We start from the raw sequence: 26,207 nt of genomic DNA on the forward strand, positions 1-26,207 counted from the left end.
TCAATCCGAATGATCAATCTTGCAACTTTTGTAAATATTGGTGTGATGCAGAAATTGTCCATTTTGATTACTTTGTAACCATTTAACATACAAACGTATTTGTAAACTTTTTAAAGAGGAAATAAAGAATGTCTGTCTGTGTGTGTGTGTTTGCAATTGGAATTCATTTCTATAGATCTACGTTTTTGGAAGTTATTTCCAATGACCTCCTGGATTCCGACTTTCAGTGTTTATAATCGAGCTAGAGAGCAGTTTGAAATACTGGAACGTGGACGATATGAAATATTATAACACGAACAAAGCCAAAACTGAAATAGTAGTTCTTATTAACGACAAAATCATGGCTAGAGTGGCTACCAGAAAATGTTACAATCGCTAACTGTAGTTTGTGTCACAAACCATTTTTATATGACATTTACCGCCTAATAACAGGTCTGTTGGTGAAGTTGACAGTTGTGGCATGTGGAGTTAGGTCATCATACTGAACAAACGCGGTAGTCTCTTTGTCCAAAAAAAGTCGCAGAACCAATATCAAATTTCTGGACGTATTTTAAACAGAAGTCTTTAAAGATTAAAGGTTACTTGATTCCTGAGACCTTGAGTGAAGGTCAGGGTCATTTCTTTGAACAAAATTTAGCTAACCAAGGGTATTCGGTACGACATTGAGAGAGAGTATCATACTGAGTACTATTGGTAGGCGAAGTTGACATGCTACTACCATCGAGGTCCATTTGTAATTCAGAAGAACTTTAGCGATGACATTGGAATAAAGTATTGTTGTCCTTGATTTAAGAATTGAATGTTTGCTTTAGTCGATTACATGGGATGATGAATTGATTTGCTCTTGCAAATTGTAAGAAATGCGAAGAATTCGCACTTCTCCTGTGCAGCCGACGTGAACAAAACTAATGCTAAAACTGCAAAATATGAGAGTTTATAAAAACGTTCTTGAAATTGTAAAAATATATCCCTAATATTTGCACTTTTTAAAACCAACACTGTTTAGATAATAGATATAGGTCTAGAAGGAAGCTACATGTAAATATAGGTCTAGAAGGAAGCTACATGTAAAACCAACACTGTTTAGATAATAAATATAGGTCTAGAAGGAAGCTACATGTACATTGTACACATTATTGGACAAAAGTAAGTCTAAAATATATTCTTGAACGAAGACTGATGTTAAGATATATATACATCTAAGTTCATGAGCAAATTGAAACAGGATTTTAAAGTAATTTCATTGGGTCCGACTTCAGTGAAAATTGAAAATATCAGACACTAGATACAGATACAAATATGGCAACGCTTCATTCCATGCTCTATAGAGACAATTAGAATATGATCTGGTTTGTAAATTTCTGCGTCAATTACAGTGTAGTTATCCAAAAGATATCCAGCCTATTTGACTACTTTGACCCTATAGCTATGTGATCTTGAATGAAGATTAAAATAATTCATTTGAGCAAAATCGGTTGTCATCCACCCCACTATGCAACAACTCTCTGAGCATGCTAGCTGTAAGCCGCTAAAGATTTAAACTTTAAACAAAGTCAATAATGGGTTTTTTATTTACATTATAAATAAGGCAAAAATAAAAGAAAAACTAATAGACAAATTTAGCGGACTCTTTGGGTTCTTGAATGAAGGCCACAGTATTTGTTGAAAAAACCTTACTTAATATTATCGATAATCTTTTATCCCAGAATGGTACATGCTTACCATATTTTAACATAATAAGCGCTCCCATCCCTGTAGGCACTCTACACTCTTCTTGCAGCATCAGTCCACTTTGTATTTGAGATCTAATATTAAAACGATGTCAAAACCTAGCCGGAACACTGCACGTCATGCCACAGCAATTAATTAAGCTCCTGATCATTTGTCCTTTGTTCTGGTGAGCTAACAATAAAAAAAAAAAATCAAAACAAGAACATCATGAAATTTATTCTAAACCAAGAAAGACTTTAGTAAAAAGTTTATTTATGTCCTTGAGATTCAAGCTTCAAATTTTCATTCTGACACTTATACACTACTGACTTGACAGCCTAAATAAAGTAACTTGTTACCAGCTGGGATTTTATGACTTTATGGGATGTGCATGGACATACTTCCACGGTGATTCAACAGTGGGCTGTATATCAAAGTTTTCTTTTAATTTAGCCTCCCTGTAATGTGTTAGATATCCTTTCAAAGCTGCATGCAATCCAGACTTATCAATATCTTCAAATACAGCAGCTACTCTTCTCCGAGTCAAAACAGTGAAATTCAAGAAAATCCAAATGGCAATTATGGTCAATTCATTAAGTTTTTTTCTCGAACCTGGAAACCACAAGCCATATTCCTCCCTAATGTGAAGTAAACAGTCACTCTCTGGGTCATACAGACAAATGGAAACATGGTCAGATGTCACTCCAAACGTCGGAATGAAAAATCCTGACAGATTATTTTTGTCCCTGTGAACTTGAGCAAATCCATTTGTTATAGATTTAGCTAAGATTTTCTCCAAAAACTTTGGTTCTAAGAGAACACACTTATGTCGCTTGTTATAATTCACTTCTGTATCACTATCACAATCACTTTCAGTTTTTCTTTGTTTTCTCTGAGGTTCGTCATTTTCATCCTCATCGTCATCCTCTTTGCTACCATCCACTGGTGTCTTTCCAACTGTCACAGCGATCATATCATTCACGATGGTGTCAACCCTACCATGCCATGTTCGCTCTGAACCTGGTTGAGAAATCAATATATTTAATTTTACTAATTACTGTCATTAAAAATAAGAGGATTATACAATACAAATTTACATATAATCATATATATACTTATTCAAAAAGGATGGCCTTAGATGAGGTAACAACACCAAATATATGCAAGATTTCTTGTGTAATATATGATAACTGTGGAGATTCATTTCACTGTCTTGGCGTCCAGTGCAATGATAGTCATCTACCGCGTGGTATTTAGGCCGACGGCGGGAAACATATGACAAACTGCGTTACGAAAATTAACATTTTATTTATTTTGATTAAAATTTTCAGACAATGATGATGAGTGTAGTATTACCGTTAAGTTAGTAACTTTTGCAGCCCTACAATATTATTGATCTCGTTTTACATTCTCCATTAAAAATTAAAAGCCGTTTTGGAAAGGTAGTGGGCCTTTAAGTCTTTTGAACTTTTGAAACCCTATCATCGGAAACCCACAAGTCACACAGTTCTATGGATGGGACAAACAATAGAGCGATGACTCATGGATTTCTGATGATGTTACTTGCTTCATAAAGGTAAAATATACTAGTGTTCATGTCCAATATCTGACATTTGGTCATTTTATAACATTATATGCAAAGAATGAGAATCACTGCTGAAGACAGATCAGTATCAAAACAACTCACCCACTGAAGTGTTTCCTCTACATATCTTAGCCTTACAACCACATACACATTCCACAGGAAATGATTTTTCATGTTCATCAACTTCATACATATTGTTTGGTACCAACTGGGAAAACAGGTGATGGGCAAATCCAGCCAGAATGTGTTGGTCTCTAACTCCACTTGGTAAAAGTTTGGCTTCAGCTATAACTTTCTCTAGTGCCTCTTCATGTTTTTCCTTCTCTGAAAAATATTTACAAAATATCATTATGAGTAATATTCATGATAATAAACGACTTGGTTAAATCCATATTGCTTACCGTCATATTAACTGAAAAGGTCATTTATAGGAATGACCTCCCTTACATGTGCAACATGTGTAACTTCTTACAGTAAGCTTGATTCAATTTCTACTTACATTCATGAATATTCATAAGATACTGAAAAAAAAATCTTGGGAAAAAAATAAGTCCCTGTACCGACTTTGAAATGTGTCTGCTGGCAACTTTTTATGGTTGCCAACCGGGGAAGCATTGCAACTATGAATAATTTGAAGACTTATGAATGGCATTCAACTGTGTCCCTGTCTTTTTTGATACATTTATACATGTTTACTAACAATATTTAATTTAAAAGCCTAGGGATATATGATATATTATTATACTTACCGTGTAGAAATTCCAGTAACGTCAAAAATGCAAGCCAGCAACCTTCAGGATAACTCATCAGAGCGTGTACGCTGTAAGTCCTAAAATCTTCAAAAACTGATAAATCTAACAGGTCCTTTAGATAAACGAGTCCCACCTTCGGATATCTACCATATTTCTTGTGAACTATCTCCTGAATTTCGTGACAAACTTGGAGATAAATCCATGCATCACTGAACGACTTCCCTGTGTAATGAATAATAATTAACACATACCGATCAGGCATCGCCGCATATTTGTTTACAACATGTGTGCGTCCGGGTTTCCTGTTTGTTGTCTCGGTGTATTACACGCTTGGCTAGTCAAGTTTACGCTAGCGAGTAAAGCGTTTGCGAGACCCGGATTGACAAAATCCGAGGGTATAAAAGCCCGCGCTCGCAGACGAATGTGAGTCTGAAATCAACACTCAAGCTGAGAAGATCGGAGAATATCAGGTATATGCTATAACAGTATTCCCCTTGATAGAGTGTTTGGCAGCGGCTCGTGACCTGTGATAGGTCAATGACTACGCATACATAGTATAGTCGGTAGTAACAACCACAGCGTGGTTAGCGACTACATAGGTAGTCAGCGACTACAAGGTAGTCGGCGACAACGTAGTTGTCGGGAGTCACAGGACAGTGACTATACTATATAACCACAAGGTGGTTAGCGACTACAAGGTAGTCGGCGACAACGTAGTTGTCGGGAGTCACAGGACAGTGACTATAGGCAAATAACCACAAGGTGGTTAGCGACTACATAGGTAGTCAGCGACTACAAGGTAGTCAGCGACAACACTGTTGTCGAGAGTCATCGGCTAGCGATAGTCGGCGACTAGGCCAGTAACCACAGGGTGGTTAACGACTACACAGTAGTCAGTGACACGGTCAGTGACCACGGGGTGGTTGACGACTATAGGATATAGTCGGTGAATATAGATTGTTTGTTGTATACCCAATCTTTAAGACCAGGTGTCGATGGTCAGGCAGACCACTGTATATATACTTATATATGATATTGTTAATCGCTCGGAATTTATGCAATGTTTTACGCTACCAAATAGTAGTCATATCTGTATATATTTGCTTCTGTAGACTAGTCACTAACCAAGATCATTCACTATAAGTGACGAACCCATTTAGAAACGTCACAGTTTTTGGTGGCAGCGGTGGGATCTTGGTTATTTGACAACGTTTTTGTAATATAATTGTATCAGTCTACACTTTGAAATTCTTATTGATATTACAGTACTGTAAATTGTTTTTGTAATAAAATCACAAAACGGTGTGGTTGTTTGTTGTTCTCAATCATCATGGCGGAAGCCAATATCCGTGATCTTTTGGGTGATGAGTCTGACCATGGCCTTGATTTTGACAATACCGGTCAGCGGAATTTTGATTTCTCTACCCCATTCTCACAACCCTATATACCCAATATACCATATGGCAAAAGTTCAGCTACTGACTCTGGGTTGGGGACTAGGGAGAAGGATACTCGCCCAAAAGTGGTGAAACTGAACCTTGATACGAGTTTGGGGTTACAAAATGAAAGTATCCAAAAGGTTGAGAAAGAGATCAGCGATCTCAGAGAACAGATGTTGCAAATGAAAACTGACAGTTACAATCTGTTGGCAAGAACAAAACCGGCGACATCAGAACAAACCAAAGGGCCCATATCAGGTAGTCACGAGTTTGACCATGTCACGACACGCAAGAAACAATCATACAGAACTACTGGTCATGATGTTGATGAATCAGATGATGAGCATGGCGAAGTCAGCGACACGACCAGGAAACAAAGAAAGAAAACTGTTAATGTGAAAGCATCAACGTACGATGGCACAACTCCATGGGTTGACTTTAGGTCACATTTCGAGGCTTGCTCGAGAATAAATCGCTGGTCCACTAGTGAGAAAGGTCTCCACCTAGCGGTGTCGCTACGAGGCCAAGCTCAGGGCATATTAGGTGACCTCGATATTGCTGAGCAGGAGGATTATGGGGCACTGGTCAAAGCCTTAGAAGAAAGGTTTGCTCCCCCTAACCAGACGGAGTTGTATAGGGTCCAGTTAATGGAGAGACGCCAAAAGGCTAACGAAACTCTACCAGAGTTGGGGCAAGCCATCAGGCGGCTTGTAAACTTAACATACCGTACTGTGTCGAGTGATGTTAAGGAAACATTGGCCAAGCAGCAGTTCATAGAGGCCCTCGCAGACTCAGAGATGCGCATACGCATCAAGCAGGCTAGGCCTAAGAATTTGACTGAGGCTATACAGTTGTCAGTAGAGTTAGAAGCCTACAACCGCTGCGAGAAGAAGTCAACAGAAGGCCAGTCATATCTCCGTAACACTACTGCTGAACCATCTGAACAGTCAGAGATGCTTAAGCTGTTGCAAGATATGCAGAAGAAGTTAGAGTCATTAGAGAAAGATGTTGGAAAGATAAAAACTAAGAGCAAGCCAAACACAAAAACCAATACAGTCAAAAACAGAAGCTGTTTTAATTGTGGTGAGGAGGGACACTTCAAGAGAAACTGTCCTAAACCTAACAAAAAGAAAGATGTCAATAAAGATCAGAAACAGGCTGGTGCCCAGCAAGTAAACACTCGCCGTCGACAGCGACGGAAGAAGCCGAGAGCTGGTATAGGGTCCTCAACTGCAGTGCAAGAGGCAGGCATGTATATAGCTGCCGAACTGCACGGAACAAAAGTAAATCTTTTGGTTGATACGGGGGCGACAGTCACCATTATATCAGAGCGCGTCTTTGATCAAGTTCCGGATTCAGCGAAACCCCGACTGAGTCAAGTTCGCCAAGAGGTATTAACAGCCAGTGGTGAAAAAATAAAGGTCAAAGGCAAGGGCAGTTTTGTTATGAAACTTAACAGCACAAAGAATATTTGTGTTGAAGGCATTGTTGCCAAGATAAATACCGATGGTATTCTAGGACTTGACGCTATGCAGGCCCGAAATGGTTCCCTTGATTTCACAAGAGGTGTTCTCACTCTTGACGGTGTTGAAATACCGACAACCTATAAGGGCAGTATGGGTTGTTACCGACTTTCCTTGGTAGAGAAAGTGACACTCCCCGCCAACACCGAGGTTGTGGTTCAGGGAAAGGTATATGCCTACCAGAGGGCGAAACCGTCAGTAATCTGCTTCTAGTTGAGAAGCCCGATACTTTCCTTAAAACGGAAAAGGCATTAGTCGCCAGGGCACTTGTACAGTATGATACCACTGTGCCTGTAAGATTGATGAATCTGTGTAACGAAAGTCAACAGTTTTACCCTGGGACGACGATTGCACAAGTCAGCACTGTCGATAAGGTAATGGGAGATGTCGACAACCCAACGCCTAAGAAGACAGTCGGACTGAGGGCTGACATTCAATCATTATTGGATGAGTCCAAGCCCAATCTTACAGAAGAGCAGTACAATGCTGCATTCGAGTTGCTGATTGCAAACCAGGCACTTTTTGCTGTTACTGACGACGATCTGGGTAGAACGGGTGTAACCCAACATAAGATTAATACAGGGGGCGTCAGACCAATAAAACAGCCAGTCAGAAGAGTTCCGGGTAACCTCGGTCCTGAGGTTGATAGGCAGGTCAAAGACATGCTTGATCGGGGAATTATTCAGAAGTCATCCAGTCCCTGGAGCTCTGGCATTGTCCTAGTGAAAAAGAAGGACGGAAGCTTACGATTTTTGTGTGGACTATAGACAGCTGAATGCTGTCAGCATCCCTGATGCGTATCCACTTCCAACAATCGATGAGGCTCTTGATCAGATGTCAGGTTGCTCATGGTTCTCAACATTGGACCTTAACTCTGGATATTGGCAAGTTGAGTTGGCACCTGAAGATCGGCAGAAAACTGCTTTTGCAACAAGGACAGGGCTATACGAATTTACGGTCATGCCATTTGGTCTAGCATCAGCTCCTGCAACATTCGAGAGACTGATGGAGACAGTGTTAGCAGGTTTACAGTGGCAGACTTGCTTGATATACCTGGACGACGTTATTGTGACCGGAAAGACATTTGAAGAAATGGTCGAGAATCTCAGACAAGTATTCAATCGACTCCAAGAAGCGGGGTTAAAGCTTAAAGCACGCAAATGTTGTCTGTTTGCTAAGGAAGTAATTTTCCTAGGCCACAAGATCTCGGAGGAAGGTATCTCCACTGACCCTGATAAAGTGAAGAAAGTGGCAGAGTGGCCGGTGCCTGTCAACGTTAAGCAGTTGCGATCATTCTTAGGATTCTGTAGTTACTACAGAAAATTTGTCAGGGACTTTTCTGCAATTGCAAAAAGTCTACACAAACTGACAGAGAAGGGGCGGAAATTTGACTGGACACCCCAGTGTCAAACAGCATTTGACACTCTGAAGAAAGAGCTAACTAGCACAAAGACTTTAGCTCATCCCGATTTTAGTAAGGAGTTCATACTCGACACAGATGCGAGTCATGAAGCAATCGGGGCTGCACTATCACAGATAGTAGATGGTGTGGAGAGGCCAATAGCATTTGCAGGTCGTACATTGACCAAGGCGGAGAGGAAGTACTGTGTTACTCGCAAGGAGTTACTGGCAGTTGTTAACTTCACAAAATACTTCAGGCATTACCTGTATGGCAGAAAATTCACTGTCAGAACAGACCATAGTTCACTTAGGTGGTTGCTGAATTTCAAAGACCCAGAGGGGCAAATGGCCAGATGGTTGCAAGTCTTAAGCTCTTATGATATGCACATCGTCCATCGACCAGGCAAGCAACATCAAAATGCAGATGGCTTGAGCAGGATTCCATGTCGCCAGTGTAACTATGACCCGGACTGGGAACAGAAGGCTGACAACATAACATCGTCATGTGCAGCCAACGTAATAAAAAGTCAAGATCCCTGTAAGTCGGAGAACAAAGGGATACAGGAGAAGACCTTGAGCGAAAAACAAAAGGATGATGACGACCTAGGGTTGGTTATCGGCTGGGTCAGGCAGGAGGAAAAGCCTGGTTACAAGTCCATAGGTGGCAGAAACAAAACAGTAAAATCTTTGTGGTCACAGTTCGAAACACTGTCCATGCAAGATAACCTGTTGGTAAGGAAGACAGAGAAAAATATGGTTCAAGTTATCATACCTAGAGATGAGCGTCGCACAGTTCTTAACCATGCCCATGACAACAGAACAGCTGCTCATCTAGGAATAAGGAAGACCCTTGCAAAGATCCGCCAACAGTTTTACTGGCCTGGAATGCAAGATGATGTCAAACGATATGTCACAGGTTGCACACTGTGCGCTAAAAGCAAGAACATGACACAGACGAAGAAAGCACCTATGCAGGTGACAGAGTCTGGCTATCCCATGGAGCGTATAGCCATGGACATTCTGTGCGAGCTACCTGAGACTGATGATGGCAACAGGCACATCTTGGTCATCTCAGACTATTACACTAAGTGGACAGAGAGTTTCCCTATGCGAGATATGAGCGCTGAGACCGTAGCACGCATACTAGTGGAAGAAGTTGTTTGTCGATTCGGAGTCCCAAGCATAATCCATTCAGATCAGGGATCTCAGTTCGAGAGTGCTTTATTTCAGGAAATGTGTCACATATTGCAGATTGAAAAGACCCGTACCACTCCCTACCACCCTCAGTCGGACGGTATGGTCGAGAGATTCAATAAGACATTGGTCACAATGTTAAGGGCCTTTGTGAATGAACGACACACTGACTGGGATAGACACTTACCTTATGTCATGATGGCATATCGGTCAACCGAACATGAGACTACCTCCCATTCACCAAATTTTATGATGCTTGGAAGAGAGACATCTACTCCACTTGATCTACAATACTCCATGCCACGGAACTTGAAAGCCTTGCCACAGAACACGTGGGCCTGGGAACTACAGGAGAAGATGGAAGATGCACATCAGTTGGTCCGAGGAAATGTCAAAGGCCAGATGTTGCGACAGAAAAAGCTACATGACCAGAAACTTTCATGGCAACAGTTTAAAGCTGGTGATGATGTCTTTGTCTTTTTCCCTAATGTCAAGCCAGGGCAAAGCCCGAAGCTTGCTTGCCGCTGGAAAGGTCCATTCCGAGTGATAGCCAAACTCACTGACGTGACTTATCGCGTACGTTGTGGACGCAAGGGAAAGATGCAAGTCATTCATGTGGACCGCATGAAACCAAAGAAAACCCAGCGGTTACGAAATGAAAAGGCTGAAGATTTTGCAAAAGTAAAAGAGCAGCAGACACAGGTGAATGAGAGTTGCTTCGAGAGCAAGCAAGACCTAATTGGAGAGAATGTGAACAGTTCATTTGAGGAGAGTTCCTCTACCCTTATACCTGAATGTGAGACAGAGTTGAAGTGTGAGGATGAATGTCTGAAGGGTACAAAGACAGTACCACGACAAGGTCGTAGGCATAGGAAAGCACCTGCCAAACACTCTGATTATATTCTGTTCTAAAATGTTATACAATTTCCAGAATAATATGAATAAATTATTGCCAAAAGTAATATGTGATATTACTGATATATATTCCCTCTAATTAAAGTGTTCTGTACTTTCAGGATGGTAAACACTAAAACAACTCCAATGAAGGCCTGCCCAATGTGTAAACCGGAACTGATGAGCTTAAGGAGCACTTGGTGCTTTGTGGTTTGGAAAATGCGGAAAAGAATCCCTTCTCCTGCAGCCACTGCAGTTTTACAACGTCAAAGCAAATATACCTAACACGCCATGAGAAAAGGCACCAGAAGTCAGACGACAAGAATAGTCAGCCTGAAGGAGGACAAGTGTCCAGCCAGCTCGACGGGAAAGGCGACGAAGCCTTAAGCATCAGCAGCAGTAATGATAGTGACTCGGATAACGATTCTGATGTCTCATCACCAGAAGACTGACAAAACCAGGATCCGGGGCCATTACTGTCAGAGGAATCAGAAATGGAATCTAGTGATCATGTGTTCCAACCTGAGGAAGGAGCATCTACCTCGGCAGAAGGAACATGCAATGATCAGGAACCTAATGATGATTCGTTGCTTGGAAGAGTCATTCGGAAGTCCACTAAACCTACGTTGCCTTTTAACCAGAAAAGAGCGGCCATGGAGCAAAACGTTGCAACGAGCAAGAAGTTACGCGCAACAGATCTACGCAATGTTATCCCCAAACCTGTAACTCTTGAACAACCTATCAAACGACACACTCAAACAGTGACCCGTCGTTTTGTCAGTGTAGGTGTCCAGACGGACACGGCTTTAAACACCACTAAGAGAACTGTCACTACAACTTATCGCTATCATGAGGCTGATAAACGTGTAAAGCAAACTACCGTAGATGAGACATTCTTCTACTTCAAGGCATTTGGTGATAGCCGTGAATAGACTCATATAGGGGAGAAAAACATTCATTTTACTTTATATTAAAAGTTATTGATGGTTCATTACTTGTGTGTTTTCTATGATTCTTGTAATTCAGTTTTGATGATTAAGAAGCGTGGAAGCTTCAACCTCGAAGGCGTGGGTAATGTAATGAATAATAATTAACACATACCGATCAGGCATCGCCGCATATTTGTTTACAACATGTGTGCGTCCGAGTTTCCTGTTTGTTGTCTCGGTGTATTACACGCTTGGCTAGTCAAGTTTACGCTAGCGAGTAAAGCGTTTGCGAGACCCGGATTGACAAAATCCGAGGGTATAAAAGCCCGCGCTCGCAGACGAATGTGAGTCTGAAATCAACACTCAAGCTGAGAAGATCGGAGAATATCAGGTATATGCTATAACAGTATTCCCCTTGATAGAGTGTTTGGCAGCGGCTCGTGACCTGTGATAGGTCAATGACTACGCATACATAGTATAGTCGGTAGTAACAACCACAGCGTGGTTAGCGACTACATAGGTAGTCAGCGACTACAAGGTAGTCGGCGACAACGTAGTTGTCGGGAGTCACAGGACAGTGACTATACTATATAACCACAAGGTGGTTAGCGACTACAAGGTAGTCGGCGACAACGTAGTTGTCGGGAGTCACAGGACAGTGACTATAGGCAAATAACCACAAGGTGGTTAGCGACTACATAGGTAGTCAGCGACTACAAGGTAGTCAGCGACAACACTGTTGTCGAGAGTCATCGGCTAGCGATAGTCGGCGACTAGGCCAGTAACCACAGGGTGGTTAACGACTACACAGTAGTCAGTGACACGGTCAGTGACCACGGGGTGGTTGACGACTATAGGATATAATCGGTGAATATAGATTGTTTGTTGTATACCCAATCTTTAAGACCAGGTGTCGATGGTCAGGCAGACCACTGTATATATACTTATATATGATATTGTTAATCGCTCGGAATTTATGCAATGTTTTACGCTACCAAATAGTAGTCATATCTGTATATATTTGCTTCTGTAGACTAGTCACTAACCAAGATCATTCACTATAAGTGACGAACCCATTTAGAAACGTCACACCTGCTGAAGCATTACTGTTGTTGATTACCAAGTTAAGAAAAGATGGCACGGGGAATTCAGATTCTGTGCTGATTATTTCTAAAAGTTTTCGTGCGATGTCCTCTTCTTCAGATTCGCAGAATTCCCGTAATCTTGCTGACTTTTGATCGTGATCGCGAGTCGTTATGACTGTCGCCATTTTCCTTCTGCTTGCAAGCATATGAAAATGTACTAATTACAGTCCGTGACCAATCTGTACCGTGCGACATAGTCCGGCGGGTATAATAGAAATTCATACAACGGTACTTCAACGTACTACAACATTGAAATATCTTAATTTAGGTGTACTGTAGACTTTAATAATTCTGAATAACTACAAGTCCACAAAAAGCACTATAAGACATGAACAGACTTTTTATATCACTTGAACACCAATAACTTAATTTTCCCGCCAACGACATAAGAGAACTCTTTTATTGTGAAGGCGAATAAGTGTTACGTTGTAAACAACGTGTAGCTTCAGCAAGTGCCGAATTGGTTAGTAAATTCTCAGTTTATTCCATAGATCTATGTTATTTTCGCACCAGTGTAATTATTGAGTAGAACAAAATGCTAATTTCCGTTGCCACACACGTACAATGTAGGCTTTGGATGCACGAATATTGTACATAATGGACCAAAAGCGGTAACTACAGTAGGCTGTTCATAAAATACAAAATCTCAATGTTATTTTATCAATCTGGCAGCTGATCAGTGGTAATATTCTTATTCTAGATTAATTCATTTCATTAAACAGATGACGAATGCTGGATTATATTAAGCATTATTACTCTTCATATATTTTGAATTTTGATGCATAACATTTCCAAACTAACAGTATGAGCTAACAAGTTAGTGTATTTGCTTTCTAGTAGCTTAAGTAAGTTAACGTTAGAGTATTATAGCTTGCTTAAAGACCCAATAACTTACAAAATGTTTGAATGTAGTTATCTACATCTACCAAATAATCGACCTACTTCATCATATTGAAAATCATGTCGATATTGTTGAAGGTGTAGCTATGAACAGGGGAAGAGAAGAAAATAATTAAATTAGAGATGAAAGACGAGTTTTGAAGGAGTCAAGCGACTTTGAGATTACAAGATCTGGTGGAAGAGAGTTCCAGTCTTGGATAGTGCGGGGAAAGAGGGGAAAGGGGGAAGAGTTATCATGACAGCTGATCAGTGGTTATTTACATACTATACACATAGGTTAACTCCACATAATATATATCTACATGTATACATACATGAGTGCATATGCAGCAGGGTTAAAATGATTATCAAAATGATAATACATTATTTCCACTGTATGCATGTATGTGTTTTATGAACTGATTAAGAGTTGATGAGAATGTTAACTGGGTCATATTTAATCTGATGATATTATATAAGATGTACACCATTGGATACGACCAAGGACGTATACATAGATGACTTATAAATCCTTGGTAAGTGTTCAAAATTGTCTAGTCGTGCTATTGTAAGAGGGCAAGATCTAGATCTAGAGTAGAGTGCCACCAGTCGGGCTTGAACCAACGGCCCTGGACTTACTAGTCCGCCGCTCTATAGTCAGCCATGTGCTCTACTAACTGCGCTAAAGGGAAATTCCCCAAGGTGGGAAGCTCGAAAGCAACCGCATCAGTGGTATCACTATTTAATATTAAAACCTACTAGACTACCCTGCCCTTTCAAATGTGTTTGCCCCTAACATTAGACATTCTTTATACAGAGGTGATCAGTTTTAAGAAGGATCTTTACATTTTGATCAAATATTTTTTTGACATTCTGTTATCAGCTGTCAAAGAATTCGAAACCAATCATGAAAGTTGTATATAGACAACTGCTGTGTTTAGTCATCACCAACTATCTACTGATTGTCACTGAGGCTACACTTTCCAAGGGACAGAAGAAGAAAAAGGTAACTATATATTTAACAGATGATTAAATTCAATGTTGTCTTTTTATCTAAAACAAAGATCTTTACTCCATCATAAAGAAGTATATGTATATGGCCTGCCATAAAATGGTGGTGAGGTTATATAGAGAATACGTGGTCAGTATCTTAAAATATAAGCTGACATATTTTGGCAAGGGTTAGAAAGACAAAAGTGGCAAGCATCAATTTTAAGTCACTGGTGTAATAGGTACTGTTAGATTAAAAGAGTAATTCTATGAAGATCTAGACCTCAATCTCAAATTCAAACAGTCAATGTGTTTCAGCATTTCAAATTAAAACTCGGACATCTTGCCATTGACCAAGAGATACCAAAAGTTGAACTGTATTGAAGTAATTTCAATATATGTACAGTATAGTACATTTATGATATTTCATTTGGCCACATTCTATTTTGAAGGCCCCACCAGTAGAATACAGCAGTCAGAATGTGTTTGACCGAGACCTGGTTACAGAGAATATAAAGATCAAAGATATTCTGAAAGAGCACAAAGCCTACTGTGATGTGGAGAAAGAAATCAAGAGATTTCCTGGTAAAACATTGGCCTATGTTACCCCTGTAAGTATAAATGTTGCTGGTGAAAACCACTGATCACTGGCCAGTATCTGATAATTGTCTCACATTATTTTGAATTCATAACCAAGATGTTGAGGGCTTGTGGCAATATGACAGAACGTCTTGTATGATTAACCACATGGCTACCACACCTCCACAATGGGAAATTGGGAATAGGGCCAAGGAAATTTGTAAAAATTTACATTCATTTCATTATCATGAATGGGGAAACAATGTTCATGATTAAATAATAAATTTTTATTTGTTTTCATACTAAATCTAACTCTATTATTGGCAGTTTCTTTTTCTTCATATACTATGAAGAAAATAACCGAGAATGGCTCGAAAATCCAACATAATCATGACGTCACAATAGAGACGTCGACGTTGCGTATTATTTTAGAAAAAAATAATGTAAATAATACATTAAAAACCCAATAGAATCGTTCGTTTAAACGTATTTTATGTAATCAAGTAGCCTGAAAAATTGATTACCGGTATAAGCATTGATGTAACTATTTTTTCACTTCATAGGGTTATGAAATAAATTTTGTTTGCAAACTTTTGTGAGAATCGGCTATGCGGATTCACACCGTTTGCAAACAAAATTTCTTTCATAACCTTATGAAGTTAAAAAATAGTTACATCAATGCTGAATTTCATAGTTCTATTTTGCATTATATTGCAGTGGAATAATCATGGTTACACCATAGCCAAGAGGTTTTCACAAAAGTTTTCCTACGTGTCTCCAGTCTGGCTGCAGGTCAAACGCAAACCTTCAGGGGCTTTTGTTATACAAGGCACACATGATGTGGATCATGGTAAGTCACATGATGTGGATCATGGTAAATCACATGATGTGATCATGGTAAGTCACATGATGTGGATCATGGTAAGTCACATGATGTGTATCAGGGTAAGTCACATGATGTGGATCAGGATAAGTCACTTGATGTGGATCATGGTAAATCACATGATGTGGATCAGGGTAAGTCACATGATGTGGATCAGGGTAAGTCAAATGATGTGGATTAGGGTAGGTCAAATGACGTTGATCAGGGTAAGTTACATGACGTGGATCATGATAAGTCACATGATGTGGATCAGGGTAAGTCACATGATGTGGATCAGGATAAGCCAAATTACTTGGATCATTGTAAGTCACATAATGTGTATCAGGGTAAGTTATATGATGTGTATCGGGTAAGTTCTGCTCCCGCTTAGTGTTCAGCATACAGGGAGTGGGACGACTGGTTCGCCCGTTGTCAGTATAATGTGACTGGGTTGGGTGTGTTGCTTGGTGTTCTTCGGCGGCATGCTTCAGTGATATAGCACTATAAAAAGGGCAAAAGTTCCACTTTACAAGAAGACACTACATGAATATACCGCAGTCTCCCATTAAAAAAACGATCAGTCGGTTTTACACCTCGACACATGTTCAAACTCGCTCGCTGTCCACCATTACACATTGTGGTCGAACTTCTTGTATGCCGGAACCCTGTCCCTTGCTCTTAGAGTAATGCAAACTTTTTGTCTAGAACTACTCAAATCGTTTCTGACAGTAGTGTGTATACCTTATTAGGTGAGTTGTCTTGCCTAAAATTAATCATTTTATCACCTTCTCAGTGGTTATGTAGTTTATTTGTTTATGTGCGTGACTTTTGCCCGGTTTGGGTACAGCGTCCATATTGTACCTGCCTAATTATATTGATCAACGATTTGATATTTCAACGATATTAATTAAAATACTAAACAATGACGTGGAATTTGTCAATATTTTATGTTATATGTTTCATAAGAAATGTAGAACAATACATTTATGCCATATTTTGCTTCTTGGTTATGTAAAAGAATTAGCCTGAGTGAATTGTCCCTTTAAACTCATTGGGAATCAAATATTTTTCTATTGAAAACCTAAAATACACTGAAAACTCCCTAACATTCCTCCATGTCAATAATTTTCACCAAATACAGTCAAAAAAACAGGCCAGAAATTTTTGTTTTCAACATTCTATCCACTGCTCATAACAGAGAGGGCAAAACAAGCTTTTAATATATAGATTATAGGCAATTTGAATAGAAAATTGAACCGATCATTTTGTGCGATTATCGGATCGGATGAGTCTTCCGATTCCAACCGATGATCGATTATCATTTTTAGCCGATTATACAACACTAATACACGCAACACACAGCATACATGGGAGGCCGTCCCTACATGACCCTGGCTGTTAATAGGACGTTAATTAATCAAACAAACAAGTATCGGATAAGTCACATGATGTGGATCATGATAAGTCACATGACGTGGATCAGGGTAAGTCACATGACGTGTATCAGGGTAAGTCACATGATGTGGATCATTAACATCTATGATACTTATCACGTGAACATATCACCTGTAATGTACAAATAATAAAGATGTGTCATGTTTTTTTACAGTATTATTTTCATTTATACTGTAATTCTTATGTCTTTGATAACAACGATTGACTTTGCTTTGCAATTAGATGCAACCAACTTAAACTTGCATTTAAAGTGTGATCACTGTTACTTACTAAACCTTTGATATTATACTGGTATCCCTTGATCTTTGTAGGCTGGGTGGATGACGTGACCGCTGGGAAACATGCCAAAATGTGTAAGACTTTATATCTTTATCAAGTATATTACTGGCAGTAAAATGAAATGTAAATTATCACAGAATGGATTGTCACTCAGAGTAAGGTTTGGAATTTTCTCTATGAATTTTATGGAAGGCTATTTATTCGTTCTTTCTATAAACCCTCTTTTGTCTGATTGCAAGTACATGTACTGTATTTGACCCAATAAGCGCTCAGGGCGCTTTAAAAGTGGGGGGATAAAAATGAAAAGTGCTAATAAGTCAAAATTATTGCAATCTATACCGTTTTGTGTAGTTTTGGTCCTTATTTATGCCTGGGCAAATGAAATTAAAGCCTCAAAAAGGGGGAGGGGCGCTTATAGGGACATGGGCATTTATTGGGTCGATTACGGTTATGAAGTTTGTGAATTAGAATTTGTGAGCAAATTAAACTAATCAATTATATTATTTGATGAATGAGTGATTATATTTTCAAATGTTACATTGAACATGTTAATAGAGTATTTAGATGTAGATAATAAATGTGTACAATATGTATGTATGTATGTATGTGTGTGTGTGTGTGATGGTGTGTGTGTGTAGGTATGTAAGTAGTGTGTGTGAAGGTAAATGTTGTGTGTGTGTGTGTGTGTGTGTGTGTGTGTGTGTGTGTTTGCGTGCGTGCGTGCGTGCACATTTTGTATGTATGTATGTATGTATGTATGTATGTATGTATGTATGTATGTATGTATGTATGTATGTATGTATGTATGTATGTATGTATGTATGTATGTATGTATGTACGCACGCACGCACGCACGCACGTACGTACGTACGTACGTACGTACGTATGTATGTATGTATGTATGTATCATGCATGCATGCATGCATGCATGCATGTATGTATGCATGTATGTATGTATGTATGTATGTACATTTGTATGTATGTATGTATGTATGTATGTGTGTATATTGCATGAATCGGTATTTTTATGAAAATGAAAAGAATAAAAGAAAATGCTCAAAAAATTTAATATTCTCAACTCTGAGTGGAAAAAAAAAAAAAAGCCTCAAAAAGGGGGAGGGGCGCTTATAGGGACATGGGCACTTATTCGGTCGATTACGGTTATGTAGTTTGTGAATTAACAATTTAAATTTCTTCAAGAATTTGTTTTACTGATGTCTCTTTATCATTGGTGTCATCATTTTTTTCATTTCCTTTATCAGTACCTCGTGTGTTTTTCGATGGCTGGAATGGTAAAGACTATGGTGCTCTGTTCAGTAGTGAAGATGCTATAGAAGATTGTATACAAGTTATACTCGACACGATTAAGGTACAATACTCAACACAATTAAGGTACAGTCGAAACTCGTTATCTCAAAATCGCTTGAGTCGAAATTCCGGTTGAGTCGAATTAATTTTCAAGTCCCGTTTTTTGTCCTTCTTTGTGTATGTATTTTAAGATCGGATGACTCGAATTTCGATGACTCGAAACTCCGGTTGTGTCAAAGTCAATTCCTGGTCCCTAGAACGGATATTCAACGAAAAAAATAGTCGCTATCTCGAATTTAATTTTAGTCAAAATTTTAAATAAAAAAAACCCAACAATTACGTAAATATAACATGGATACAAACAATTGAAATTCACCTGTGGTTTGTCGAAACACGTGATTGGTTTACCTGCACATATCGCGATCGGTATATGCAGATTCAGGCCTATGGGAACATACTACAACAATGACTAGTAATTAATAATTGTTTAATAATGCTCTCAAGTCTGGCTTCCTAATTAGTGTCACTTTACAATTGTGACTTACCTGTACATAAACACGACGCGTGTTTACACAGCAGCGTGGCTGATCATGACCGGAAGCGTGTTTGTTTAGGAATCATTAGAAACGAAAGCGTTTTCTAAGGTTTGTTTGGAATGTTGATAGTGCAAAATATGACGATCATATTATCGTAATTCAATTTTTTTATTTCAAAATGTATTTAAAAAAAAAAACTATAACATCTGAAAACATATAACTAAAAAAGATTTAATACAAACCTTATAAGTTGGAAAATCACGATAATATGCTGATCACGGTAATAGGCATGTACCGGCTGTCATAAGATATAAGGACCGTTAAAAACCACTTTCTGACCAAACCTAATGGCATTACGTTTGAGTCGAATTCCGGATGAGTCGAATTATTTTTGTTGGTCCTTTGAATTTCGAGATAACGAGTTTCGACTGTACAATACAAGGATTGAGATAGATAAGTTATACTTGACACAATAAAGGTGAAATACTCGACACGATTAAGGTAAAATACAAGGATTGAGATAGATAAGCTAAACTCGACACAATTAATATCACAATACAAGGATTGAGATAGATAAGTTATACTCGACAAATTAATGTACAATACAAGGATTGAGATAGATAAGTAACTCGACACTCAATTAATTAATATACAATACAAGGATTAAAGATAGATAAGTTATACTCGACACAATTAATATACAATACAAGGATTGAGATAGATAAGTTATACTCGACACAATTAATATACAATACAAGGATTGAGATAGATAAGTTATACTCGACACAATTAATATACAATACAAGGATTGAGATAGATAAGTTATACTCGACACAATTAATATACAATACAAGGATTGAGATAGATAAGTTATACTCGACACAATTAATATACATACAATACAAGGATTGAGATAGATAAGTTATACTCGACACAATTAATATACAATACAAGGATTGAGATAGATAAGTTATACTCGACACAATTAATATACAATACAAGGATTGAGATAGATAAGTTATACTCGACACGATTAATATACAATACAAGGATTGAGATAGATAAGTTATACTCGACACAATTAATATACAATACAAGGATTGAGAGATAGATAAGTTATACTCGACACAGGATTAATATACAATACAAGGATTGAGATAGATAAGTTATACTCGACACGATTAATATACAATACAAGGATTGAGATAGATAAGTTATACTCGACACGATTAATATATACAATACAAGGATTGAGATAGATAAGTTATACTCGACACAGATTAATATACAATACAAGGATTGAGATAGATAAGTTATACTCGACACAATTAATATACAATACAAGGATTGAGATAGATAAGTTATACTCGACACGATTAATATACAATACAAGGATTGAGATAGATAAGTTATACTCGACACGATTAATATACAATACAAGGATTGAGATAGATAAGTTATACTCGACACAATTAATATACAATACAAGGATTGAGATAGATAAGTTATACTCGACACAATTAATATACAATACAAGGATTGAGATAGATAAGTTATACTCGACACAATTAAATATACAATACAAGGATTGAGATAGATAAGTTATACTCGACACAATTAAGTACAATACAAGGATTGAGATAGATAAGTTATACTCGACAGGATTAATATACAATACAAGGATTGAGATAGATAAGTTATACTTGACACAATTAATATACAATACAAGGATTGAGATAGATAAGTTATACTCTACAGATTAATATACAATACAAGGATTGAGATAGATAAGTTATACTGACACAATTAATATACAATACAAGGATTGAGATAGATAAGTTATAATTGACACAATTAATATACAATACAAGGATTGAGATAGATAAGTTATACTCGACAGGATTAATATACAATACAAGGATTGAGATAGATAAGTTATACTCGACACAATTAATATACAATACAAGGATTGAGATAGATAAGTTATAATACTCGACACAATTAATATACAATACAAGGATTGAGATAGATAAGTTATACTCGACACAATTAAGGTACAATACAAGGATTGAGATAGATAAGTTATACTCGACACAATTAATATACAATACAAGGATTGAGATAGATAAGTTATAATTGACACGATTAATATACAATACAAGGATTGAGATAGATAAGTTATACTCGACACAATTAATATACAATACAAGGATTGAGATAATAGTTTATTACGATTAATATACAATACAAGGATTGAGATAGATAAGTTATACTCGACACAATTAATATACAATACAAGGATTGAGATAGATAAGTTATACTCGACACAATTAATATACAATACAAGGATTGAGATAGATAAGTTATACTCGACACAATTAAGTACAATACAAGGATTGAGATAGATAAGTTATACTCGAACAGATTAATATACAATACAAGGATTGAGATAGATAAGTTATACTCATACACGATTAATATATACATATACAATACAAGGATTGAGATAGATAAGTTATACTCGACACAATTAATATACAATACAAGGATTGAGATAGATAAGTTATACTCGACACAATTAATATACAATACAAGGATTGAGATAGATAAGTTATACTCGACACAATTAATATACAATACAAGGATTGAGATAGATAAGTTATACTCGACACAATTAATATACAATACAAGGATTGAGATAGATAAGTTATACTCGACACAATTAATATACAATACAAGGATTGAGATAGATAAGTTATACTCGACACAATTAATATACAATACAAGGATTGAGATAGGATACTCGACACAATTAATATACAATACAAGATGAGATAAGTTATACTCGACACAATTAATATACAATACAAGGATTGAGATAGATAAGTTATACTTGACACAATTAATATACAATACAAGGATTGAGATAGATAAGTTATAATTGACACGATTAATATACAATACAAGGATTGAGATAGATAAGTTATACTCGACACAATTGATATACAATACAAGGATTGAGATAGATAAGTTATACTCGACACAATTAATATACAATACAAGGATTGAGATAGATAAGTTATACTCGACACAATTAATATACAATACAAGGATTGAGATAGATAAGTTATACTCGACACGATTAATATACAATACAAGGATTGAGATAGATAAGTTATACTCGACACAATTAATATACAATACAAGGATTGAGATAGATAAGTTATACTCGACACAATTAATATACAATACAAGGATTGAGATAGATAAGTTATACTCGACACGATTAATATACAATACAAGGATTGAGATAGATAAGTTATACTCGACACAATTAATATACAATACAAGGATTGAGATAGATATGTTATAATGATTTCATAATCATCAAGATTTTGGAGCCATATCAATGCTTATTCACCGGACTTTAAACTTATAATGAGGACAACTACCTTTAAATTACCTGAGAATGATGAGAAAGTTTCATTACCTTCCTAGGGAGGGGAGGGAAATGGTAGGTGATCGGTTGATGTAGTGGTTATGTCACTCACCTTTCACCTGTCCATCTGGGGGGCCCTACCATGTTGGATTTCTCTTGACACTCCAGGTTCCTTCCACTTTTAGTTCCATCGTGTATTTACATGAGGATTATCGGACGTGATTTGTATAAGAAATAAGTAATATGCAATCAATGTATAATAAATAAAGTGTAGATATAGTAAAGGAAGTGAGAGTATTCAAAATATCAATTGATTAGGATTTTTCTGGAGGAATAGAGAAACTTATAGGAACACATTATAGATTTTTTTTCTTTTATTCTATAATACTTTACTACAGTGAAATTCAGGGATGAAAAATTTACCATATTTTCCGGACATTAAGTCGCACTTGTGTATGAGCCGTAGTAAAGGGACATTGTGAATTGGTGTAACAAGAATGAAAAACGATCTTTACATAATGTATTGATTTGTAAACTTTTATTTTTGTTTTACAGCAGAACAAATTTGCTGGAGTGGTGATAGAAATTTGGTCACAACTCGGGGGACAGGCTAGCAAGTAGGTTTCACTGGGCAGAATCACTTCTTTCCCTTTATATTGAAGCATTATATATGATTTAAGAGCTGATTATGATTATTAATTTGTGATAATATCCATGGCTTGTGTAAAATATTTTACCTCTGACACATATCAAATGGGTATCTAATTGCTGTTTTAGCAACAAGGATTTGACACATTCTCTATGACCAAGACTAAAACAAAATAAATTCCAGTATTGACCCAACCTTCAGACACCTTATATATATCTTGATATATGGTTTCCAGGGGGAAGGTGCGATAAAATGTATTGATAATTTTTTATTCAAGGTCATAGGAAAATGTCAAGTCCCTGTGGTTAAAGCATATGTTCATGTGTAAATATGAATATTATTTGTTATCTGTTTAAATACAATAAAAATCAAATAGGGTTTTAGTGTAATTAATATATCACAGACTTATCGATAACTTTACTTTTTATTGTGTTCTCTATCTACAGGGAACTGAGACATTTTCTGAACCATCTTGGTGAAATGTTCCACAAAGCTAAGAAGCAATTTATACTGGTCATTCCCCCACCTGTCTATCCTGGGTAAGTTCTGGTGTTAGATTTCAACTATCAACCTGGGAGTCATAATTATGATCAACATTTTACACAAGGAGTCCATTACCTTACTATAAAAATGGGCAGGAGTTTCCAATTTCTGAAAGTGACACAACAAGAATATACCCCAGCCTCCCAAAACATACAGACATTTACACATGGAACACACTGCATACAGGGATGGATGTCTTTAAATTAAGAGCATATTAACCAACCAATCAGCATTGACAGCAGATGGATGGAAACATATTATGATTGAAACATATCAACCGTTTGGAATTGTCACAAAATTCACTTTTTGACGACCTCACAATCACGGGAGGTGGGTACGACGGTAAATTTCTTTTAGAATGTATCCGAACCCCGTAATTGAAGTGGGTTTTTACATACAGATTTCTATAAGAAATCCGCACTTCTAGGATCATCTCTGAAATGCATGCATTAACTATTGAATGTCATGTACTAAATAAGATTATGTATCTATTTCAGTGGTGTTGTAGGCATGTTTACCAGGGAGGACTTTGAGGCTCTGGAAGATAATGTAGACGGATTCAGCCTGATGACCTACGACTTCTCCAGTCAGAGAAAGTAATTAATAATAACACCAACATCTTTTATCAGGACATTGAAAGACATTAAGTCAAAACATAAAAAACACTTATTCTAGCAAAGCTTACTTAGATTATATGGCAATGTTGAATTTTAGCTAAATCATGTTTATATTAATTCATAAAGACTATCTACCTGTCATATGAATCCAGAGTCTAACTGGATTTGGCCTCTTCTACTTCTAGAATACAACTTCTGGGCACTTAATTTGTAGCTCTTCTGCTTCAGAAAGCTCTTCCGTCTATATGCTGAAATAACTTGTGAAAAGACATCTCTTCTTAGAAGAGCACCAATCAAGTTGAGCCCATGTAAAGAATAGACTGGTTCCCTTCTCTTAGATCTGTTCTCTCTGCCAGATTGCGCTCCCCTCACAAAGAACCATGTAGCGGGTAACCATGTTGATTGAAATGATGCCAATTGTGGAGTAAGAATTGCCACTCAATATGGCTGGTCTCTCTTCTATCTCTCTATATATATATATATATACACTGGTCCTCTGTGTAGCTTCAGCAAGGGATGTAACTGAGGCGGAAACCAATCACTATTATTTGAGTGGAACACTTTAACCTCAGTACATACTGAAATAAAACTAGAAAAGCCTTTAAAACTAAAAACATAATGTCCTTGCCTCCAATAATGTATATGAAATTAGATTGGAATGGAACACCATTGGACACATAAGAATTGAATAATGATTTAATATTTAAGCATTGCAAATTTTGTTTGCAAACTGTGTGAATCCAAGGGATTTCTTTTCCAAATCAATACCCAAAGTTACCCAAAGTAAATAGTTCTGTTGTGACATCACGATAGCATTGTTTTCCACGCCATTCTCAGATATTTTTTTTTCATAGTGGTATGAAAAAAAATGAATCGGCTTATCAGAAAGCTAGATTTAGTATGAAAACAAAGAAAAATTAATCATTTGGTTATGGTATGAAGATGATTATATTTAGAGTGTGCTACCCTGTTTTTACAGACCAGGAGCCAACAGTCCTATAACTTGGGTTAAGGATTGCATTGAATCGTTGGTGCCAGAAGAGGAATCGTCATCAAGGTCTAAAATCCTACTCGGTCTCAATTTCTACGGTAACGACTATACAATGGTTAAAGGAGGTAATGGCGGAGCAATAGTAGGTCATCAGTAAGTATCTATATGTTGTGTTGATAAATACTTTATTCCAAAACTTTCATACCTGTTACCTGTTACCTGTTACCTCTTCTTAGACACCGTAGTTAGCTGGTTCCAGCTAGTTGTGGCGCGTTTTGTTCATTTACTAAATAGTTGTCCGGTTGTGCCATATAAAAACTGGGGTAAAACTTGCATGGTACTGAATTCCAGTGAGTGTTCAGTCGGTTTTAAACGAGTTCAGAGTAGGGGCTTCTACTACGAAGTTGGGAAGGGATTCCATGAATCTACCACTCGCCGACTAAATATACTTTGTGTGACTTTAGTCCTGCTCTGTTTCTTAAAGAGTTTTAAACTATTACCTCTAGTA

At 37.4% G+C, this 26,207-nt stretch overlaps 2 protein-coding genes and 1 pseudogene across 3 annotated transcripts; 2 read left to right on the forward strand and 1 right to left on the reverse strand.

Moving 5' to 3' along the window:
- Nucleotides 1-1,045: 1,045 nt before the first annotated feature.
- Nucleotides 1,046-12,804, reverse strand: LOC138335281 (uncharacterized). The gene is made up of 4 exons (XM_069284299.1): nucleotides 12,520-12,804; nucleotides 4,045-4,269; nucleotides 3,398-3,619; nucleotides 1,046-2,730 (listed from the first exon to the last, which is right to left on the reverse strand). The coding sequence occupies exons 1-4, from the start codon at nucleotides 12,716-12,718 to the stop codon at nucleotides 2,081-2,083; spliced, it is 1,296 nt and encodes a 431-aa protein (XP_069140400.1). The 5' UTR covers nucleotides 12,719-12,804; the 3' UTR covers nucleotides 1,046-2,080.
- Nucleotides 10,622-11,492, forward strand: LOC138335284 (uncharacterized; annotated as a pseudogene).
- LOC138335283 (chitinase domain-containing protein 1-like) lies at nucleotides 11,732-25,871 on the forward strand. Of its 2 annotated transcripts, none has more exons than XM_069284301.1 (10): nucleotides 11,732-11,818; nucleotides 14,335-14,457; nucleotides 14,894-15,052; nucleotides 15,738-15,870; nucleotides 17,649-17,690; nucleotides 18,879-18,985; nucleotides 23,455-23,516; nucleotides 23,995-24,087; nucleotides 24,589-24,687; nucleotides 25,688-25,871. In XM_069284301.1, the coding sequence occupies exons 2-10, from the start codon at nucleotides 14,359-14,361 to the stop codon at nucleotides 25,854-25,856; spliced, it is 963 nt and encodes a 320-aa protein (XP_069140402.1). In that variant the 5' UTR covers nucleotides 11,732-11,818; nucleotides 14,335-14,358; the 3' UTR covers nucleotides 25,857-25,871. The 2 variants fall into 2 exon arrangements, with proteins under 2 accessions (XP_069140402.1, XP_069140401.1); XM_069284300.1 differs by lacking the exon at nucleotides 11,732-11,818 and adding an exon at nucleotides 12,982-13,035.
- The last annotated feature ends 336 nt before the right edge of the window (nucleotides 25,872-26,207 follow it).

Source organism: Argopecten irradians, chromosome 11, assembly GCF_041381155.1.
Source record: "Argopecten irradians isolate NY chromosome 11, Ai_NY, whole genome shotgun sequence".
In the NCBI taxonomy this organism is placed as follows: domain Eukaryota; kingdom Metazoa; phylum Mollusca; class Bivalvia; order Pectinida; family Pectinidae; genus Argopecten; species Argopecten irradians.

Bases quoted from the DNA above. Each gene is read 5' to 3' on its own strand.
- LOC138335281 (XM_069284299.1), bottom strand. From the start codon at position 12,718: ATGCTTGCAAGCAGAAGGAAAATGGCGACAGTCATAACGACTCGCGAT. The intron at 4,270-12,519 runs GTGTGACGTTTC...TTCATTACACAG, and splicing joins CAACAGTAATGCTTCAGCAG to GGAAGTCGTTCAGTGATGCA. The intron at 2,731-3,397 runs GTGAGTTGTTTT...TTTCTCAACCAG, and splicing joins TAGAGGAAACACTTCAGTGG to GTTCAGAGCGAACATGGCAT.
- LOC138335283 (XM_069284301.1), top strand. From the start codon at position 14,359: ATGAAAGTTGTATATAGACAACTGCTGTGTTTAGTCATCACCAACTAT. The intron at 14,458-14,893 runs GTAACTATATAT...TCTATTTTGAAG, and splicing joins AGGGACAGAAGAAGAAAAAG to GCCCCACCAGTAGAATACAG. The intron at 24,088-24,588 runs GTAAGTTCTGGT...TATCTATTTCAG, and splicing joins CCCCCACCTGTCTATCCTGG to TGGTGTTGTAGGCATGTTTA.